Raw genomic sequence first — 6,953 nt, forward strand, 5'->3', positions numbered from 1 at the left:
CCCACATACACACCACACACACACATACACACCACACACACACTCCAGAAGCCCTTGGATTAAGAAAACGAGAACAGAGAATGCCTATTCCTGGAAAGCCAGTTTCTAAATCATTAGAGAAATTTCAGGGAAAACAGAAGTTAGAAATAGTAAGATGGGGGTCCTCTCAGTGACAGGGAGTCAGAGGTGACCCTCCTGGGTCTTCTTGATAACCTGGAGCCTCCCCGACCCCTGAACCCTTGAAATGCCAATCATCTAACTCTAGTAGGCAGATCTTCACTTGGGGTGTACATGACAATCACCAGGATGCTTAGAGAATACAGGTGCCCTGGCTCCTAGGTGGAGCGTGGGAGATCCCAGTGCAGATGGGCTACACTTCTAGACACTGATGCAGAGCCTCGAAGAGGCTGGAGTTAAGAAGCGTGTTTACCGAAAGACCGTTTTCAGAGTAGTGGGTTCTTTTCTCATTATGTTTTTATCATCAATAACATTCCTATCGAAAAGCCTTGTGCATGGAAGCCGGGATGCATTCAGAGGCCCAGCCCCCTGTCACACTCAGGTTCTGTCTCGCTGGGCTGGGCCAGGGAGGTGGTGCAGCCCACGGGAAGGTCAGGCGGGCAGCCAATGGGCAAGGGATGGGGGATCTGGACGAGGGGAGCCAGGCGTGAAGGTCAGGGCAGCCGGGAGGGGTTTCCACTGGGCTGGACAGCTGCGTCTCTGCCAACCCGGACGAGGCAGGTGCCAGACCCAATTCCTGCTCTCTCTGCAGCTCCAGAGAGGGGGTGGAGCTGGTGGGTCTCTGTGCCAGCCGGGGGCTGAAATCAATGCATCGAGCTGGTCCCTGGGATCCAGAGAGCAAAGGAGGGCAGGCTCTGACCCACCCCCGGTTAAGGACCTAGCCTCGGGAGAAACTCTGAGGCAGATCTCTCGGGTGACCCCCCACTTCAATTCATCAACTTGGAGGGACGCTCCCATGAAGATCTGGGCCAGGCCCTACTTTCTCCTGGAAAAGGTGAGGCCTCACCAGTACCCGGCCACAGCCACCCAGACTCCCCCTGGGCTCTAGACCCCACCCTCCTCTCTCTGTTCCTTTGTCCCCAGGTGAGCACGCCCTGCACTAACCCAGCCCGGGGCTGCCGCTGGGCTCTCTGCCTCGGGTTTCCCAACTGTCAGGGTGGGTGCTGAGTCTGCTGTGTGTCTCCTGGGAACTCTGAGGTGGGAAAAGTTACAGAAGGAAGTTGGACAGAAGCTGGTAAAAGAAGCCTTCCAATGAGGCGAGCCAAGAGGCTTGGGAGCACTTGGGAAGGTGAATTAAAGGCCAAGAGTGACAGGGCTTCTGCAGTCCCCATGCGCGGGTTTGGGCTGGTCAAGGCAGGGTGTGGCTGCCTGCCGAGGAGCAGCCTCCAGCGAGGTGGCCAGCCCCGCTCTGGGCGGAGGTGCACAGGGAGGCGTGCAGCTGCTCCATGCCCAGCCCTGCCGTCTTAGCTCACCTCGACTCTGGGCGTGCGGGTGATCATCACTGTCCCCATCTCCCTAAAAGCCCATCACTTTCCCCAGAGCATGAAAGGAACATTCTTCAGCAAAGAACATGAAAATGATACCACTTGCCCGGTGAGCCCCTGTTTGAGACCTTTGTCCTCCTTTCTGGAGAGCTAGCCCACCCCAAAATGGGAGAGGGGGAGGGGTGGGAGCCTGAGCCTCCACCTCCCTCTCCTCTTCCAGTCCTCTCCTTTGCAGCCGGCTCACCAAGATGCTCCGGCCCCGATGCTGCCAAGTGTGCTCCGTGCCAGGACGGAGGCTGCGCCTGGGGACCAGGGGAGGGGGCCGGGGACCCTCTAGGCTGGTGGCCGCCGGTGGTCCTAGAGCCCTCTGCCTACCCTCTGGAGAGCCTTAAACCTCCCAGGAGAGGGATGACCGGCTCTGCTGGGTGGTAGGAGAAGTGGGGGAGGGTGCCGGATCTGTTCCCCTCAGGGGCCCGCGGACAGCACAATAGCCCCTGGGGCTGCTGCTCTCTGGCTTAAGTGGTTGCCTGGGCAACAGCTGGGGCCAGTTTCCACCAATCCATGGCAGAGGCTGGGTGGGGGGAGGGAAGCTGGCCGGGAAAGGGGGGGTGCCGTCCCCTTGAGCTGGATCGTATATAAGGAGGAGGGATGTGAGCAGAGTGGTCTGGGCTTTGCGGTCCCTCCAGTGGGCTTGGAGGCCGGGCACAAAGATGCTTAGGCTGGGCTTCGCCAAGCCTGGGTCCTGGGCCAGCTTCTGGGCCATCCTGACCTTGGTAGGCCTGGCTACTCGTGCAGGTGAGTGGGCAGTGGGCAGGGAGGAGGGGCAGATCCTTCCGGCCCTAGTTGCACGCAGCCGGGAGGGGGAGCTATCCAGCCGGCCAGGATGAGCACAGGATTTGATCCTACAGCTTTGTGGAGGAGGGCAGCCTGCCTCCAAGGGGAGGAGGGCTGAGAAGGCAGGCAGGCAGGGGTCTTTACGACCAAAAGGTCCTTCCACTGTTCATTGTCCCAGGCAGCTGGCCCAGGCAGAGGCGGGCAGGATGCCGCCAGCATTCAGGTCCTTCAAAGTGACAGCCTGGGGAGGCAGGGCTGTGAAATTAACCATGGGCTCCTCTCTCACCCTTTCTTCCTCCCCCTGCCTCCCTCTTACACACAGATGCTCTGCTGTCCTGTGTGCCTTCTCCCTAGTAGCCCAGCCGGGCCCCAGGCCCTTGTGTGTGTGTGTGTGTGTGTGTGTGCGCGCGCGTGTGCAGGGGGCAGCGGGGTGGGGGTGAGGGGAGCGGCTGTCCATCTGCTGCTGTCAGTTCCTCACACCGCGCTCGGCTTGGGGAAGCTGCTGGCAGTGTTTTCTGTCACTGAATTTTCTGTAACTGAGTGTGTGTCCCTATCTGACCCTCACGGTGTCCCTGGAAACACAGGAGAAGGGCCCAGTGCGCCTAGCCCGGAAGTGGGGGCACCAGCCTCAGCCCACTGGTACCCGGAGCGTTCCAGTCCAGTCCCTGCCCACCCTCTGTGCTTTCTCTGGTTCCCCGCCGGAGACCGGGACCCAAGAAGGCAGCTGGGCCTGGAAGCAGCTTCCCCTGTGTGCTACAGCCTCCTCTCATGCTCTGCCCCTCCCCTACCACTCAGGGCTCTGACCTCCAACCCTCTCTCCCCTCCCAGCACACCAAGCCCATCCTCTTCAAGGGCCTTTGCGGGGCTGGTTCTCAGCCTCTGACTGGCTCCTTCCCATCACTTCCGTAGGGAGCCCGTTTCTGATTTCTGCACCGAAATGAGCCCCCACTCTGCTACTATCACCAGCCTTATTTATCTCAATCTAAAATTAGACAGCAGAGGGGAGGGTATAGGTCAGTGGTAGGGTGCATGCCGAGCATGCATGAGGTCCTGGGTTCAATCCCTAGTACCTCCATTAAATAAACAGATAGACTTAATTACCTCCCCCTGCTAAAAAAATAAATGTAAAACCAGACTGCTTATTTACACGATTACTAGTGTATTTCTTGCCTGTCTAATAAGCTAACTTGCGCTTTTATGAGTGTAAGGAGCTGGCTTGCTTTTGTTCACTGTGACGGTCCGAGCTCCCAGCAGCGTCTGGCTTATAGCAAGTGCTCAATAGACATTCGTTAGTGAAGGCGCTGCTTTGGACAGCTCTTCCTGGGGGTTAGGTGGACAGTTCTTCAGCAGGTGAGAGGAGTGGGGACCAAGAGTTTCCTCAACCCTCGCCTGCAGGTCTGGCACCAGTGGAGACCAGCTTTGGATAGTTTATCCCATGCTGGTTCAGGACCTCTTCCTGTCAGAATCCACCCCCCCTTCCAAGAGCATCCTCTCAGGGTCTGCTCAAGGTCAGGTTCACAAGCTCCCCCCCCCAGGATGTGCTTGTGTGCACACACATGCATCCATGCACCTCATGGGCACAAACAGGTGAGCACACAGCCTCCCCAGGCCCACCCGTCCTCTGCCCACATCCAACCACACACATCTCCAGCTGGTCCCTCTGCAGCCCCAGAATGCTGCCCTGGGTCCAGGTGCCTTCTCAGGCTGTGCGGTGTTCCTTCCTCCTGCAGCCCACAAAGCTGATGTCGGCGGGGAGTCAACGGGCACCTCCATCAACCACTCCCAGATGCTACTGCAACGCTTACAAGAGCTGCTGCGGCAGGGCAATGCCAGCGACTGTGGTTGTGCGGGTGCAGGCTGCGGGCACCGACGAGGTCCGAGTCTTCCACGCCCACCGCCTGCTGCTGGGACTGCACAGCGAGCTGTTCCGGGAGCTGCTGAGTAACCAGAGCGAGGTGGTTTTGCAGGAGCCCAGGGACTGTGCTGCCGTCTTTGACAAGTTCATCAGGTGGGGAAGGAAAAGAGGGAAGATTTCATCCCTTTCCAAGCCCCTGGCTTCTCCACTCACTGGGTCACGGAGGCCCTGGCTTGTAGCAAACATCACGTCCATTCCTTAGAGGTCACTAGGATGACTGTGCAACCACCTCCTTCCCTTCTTCTACTGCCCTCTTGCAAAGTGCAGTATGACTCCCCTGCCCTTGCCTGTAAGCTATATGTGGTTTGATGTCAGATATCAAATGCTTGCAGAGCTGTTTCCAGACCTGGCCTTGAGAGCTTTTAAAAACTAGATTCCGGGGCCCCACTCTGGATCCTGGGCTTCACGACTCGGGTTGGGTCAAGCAATCGTTTCTTATTCTAATGTCTCCGTGTGGTTTTGGTGTCTGGCCAGGTCTTGAACCACAGGGTGAGGGAGCAGAAAAGGTTAGCCAGTTCCCTCCCCCATCTCCTACTTCCTGCCAGTGTGCTGCGCAGAGGGCACCATTCACACTATAGTCTGAGAAATTTGCCCTGTCTTAATGGCTTAGACAAGGTGGCTGCAGAATTCCCGTCATTGCTTCCAACTTCCAGGCAACAGAAAGAGGGATAACACGGAAGGGCCAAAGGCTCTTCCCTGACCTCAGTCAGTTCTATTTAGCCAGCCTTCCCCCAATCCCACTCTGTGCCTCTGTGCACCTCTCATTGGCTAGAATTTAGTCAGGTGACCACACTCACTCTAAGGGAACCTGGGAAACATCTTTTATTTCCAGAGGCCCACAGCGAAGCTAAATGGCTTGCCCACGCTCCTGGCAAGTAACTGGCAGAAAATGAATCCGAACCCAGATTGTAAACCTGGCAATGGCAGAAGCCATATCTCGCTTGTTCTAGCACAGAGCTCGGCACCCAGTTGGCGCTCATTAAATGCATGCTGTTTCCGTGTCCCCACGAGAAAGGGAAAGAGGCCGTGAAGTAGGAATGAGCCGTGAGAAGAAAAGACAGGAAGCCTCGGGGCCCACTGTTCTGTTGGCGCCCCGGACCCCGAAGCTCTCCGCCCAAGCCTGAGTGCCCTCTGGACTCAGAGAGCGGCTCTGGGTGGGGTCGGGGCGTGAGTGGCGGGGTGCCTCATCTCTGTGCCTCTCTCGCAGGTACCTCTACTGCGGTGAGCTGACCGTGCTGCTGGCGCAAGCCATTCCCCTGCACAAGCTGGCCACCAAGTACGGGGTGGCCTCCCTGCAGCGGGGCGTGGCCGACTACATGCGCGCGCACCTGGCGGGCGGCGCGGGACCGGCGGTGGGCTGGTACCACTACGCGGTGAGCACCGGGGACGACGCCCTGCGCGAGAGCTGCCTGCAGTTCTTAGCCTGGAACCTGTCGGCGGTGGCGGGGAGCGCCGAGTGGGGCGCCGTGAGCCCTGAGCTGCTGGCACAGCTCCTGCGGCGCTCGGACCTGGTGCTGCAGGACGAGCTGGAGCTATTCCACGCGCTGGAGGCGTGGCTGGGCCGTGCGCGGCCGCCCCCCGCGGTGGCCGAGCGGGCGCTGCGCGCCATCCGCTACCCCATGATCCCGCCCGCGCAGCTGTTCCAGCTGCAGGCGCGCTCGGCCGCCCTGGCGCGCCACGGCCCGGCGGTGGCCGACCTCCTGCTGCAGGCCTACCAGTTCCATGCCGCCTCGCCGCTGCACTACGCCAAGTTCTTCGACGTCAACGGCAGCGCCTTTCTGCCCCGCAACTACCTCGCGCCCTCCTGGGGCGCCCCGTGGGTCATCAACAACCCGGCCCGCGACGACCGCAGCACCAGCTTCCAGACGCAGCTGGGTCCGAGCGGCCACGACTCCGGCCGCCGGGTCACGTGGAACGTGCTCTTCTCGCCGCGCTGGCTGCCCGTCAGCCTGCGGCCGGTCTACGCGGACGCCGCGGGCACCGCGCTGCCCCTCGCGCGCCCGGAGGATGGCCGGCCGCGGCTCGTGGTCACGCCGGCCAGCAGCGGCGGCGACGCGGCGGGCGTGAGCTTCCAGAAGACGGTGCTGGTGGGGGCGCGCCAGCACGGCCGCCTGCTGGTCCGCCACGCCTATAGCTTCCACCAGAGCAGCGAGGAGGCCGGCGACTTCCTGGCGCACGCCGACCTGCAGCGGCGCAACTCCGAGTATCTGGTGGAGAACGCCCTGCACCTTCATCTCATCATCAAGCCAGTCTACCACACCCTCATCCGGACCCCCAAGTAGCCAAGCCGGGCTGGGGATGAGTTGCTCGGCGTCCCTGACGCCTCTGGATCCGGAAATAAAGGCTCAGCATAGATGGTCCAGAGGGACTGGGAGTGGCATGGCCAGTGGCCAGGCACTGGCAGCTTTGGAGCCGGGTGGAATCCAGGTGAGGGGTGGTAGACCAGATGCCTGGTTTCAGGAGCTGATTTCAAGCTGACTTGAAAGTAATGCTCTTGGTAGAATAAACCGATGCTCAGAGAGGTAAGGGGATGATTAAACCACCCAGTTCCTGAGTAAAAACAACCCAAAGAGGGTCCCACAGGCTGGGGGCTCTCCATCTTGTATTAGCTCCCCTCCCCGCCACAGAGAGCCCCTTACCCCCACACGGAACAGGGCAGGTAAGAGCATCCAAATAGGGTACTAGGTACCCCTCGTGGGAGC

At 60.0% G+C, this 6,953-nt stretch overlaps 1 protein-coding gene across 1 annotated transcript; it reads left to right on the top strand.

Moving 5' to 3' along the window:
- Window positions 1-2,000: 2,000 nt before the first annotated feature.
- BTBD17 (BTB domain containing 17) lies at window positions 2,001-6,770 on the top strand. The gene is given in 4 exon segments (XM_032456921.1): window positions 2,001-2,297; window positions 4,067-4,173; window positions 4,175-4,344; window positions 5,459-6,770. Coding segments are annotated over 4 exon segments (1,437 nt in total). The 5' UTR covers window positions 2,001-2,212; the 3' UTR covers window positions 6,534-6,770.
- Window positions 6,771-6,953: the final 183 nt, after the last annotated feature.

The sequence above is a fragment of the Camelus ferus genome, chromosome 16 (genome assembly GCF_009834535.1).
Source record: "Camelus ferus isolate YT-003-E chromosome 16, BCGSAC_Cfer_1.0, whole genome shotgun sequence".
NCBI classification, from domain to species: Eukaryota; Metazoa; Chordata; class Mammalia; order Artiodactyla; family Camelidae; genus Camelus; species Camelus ferus.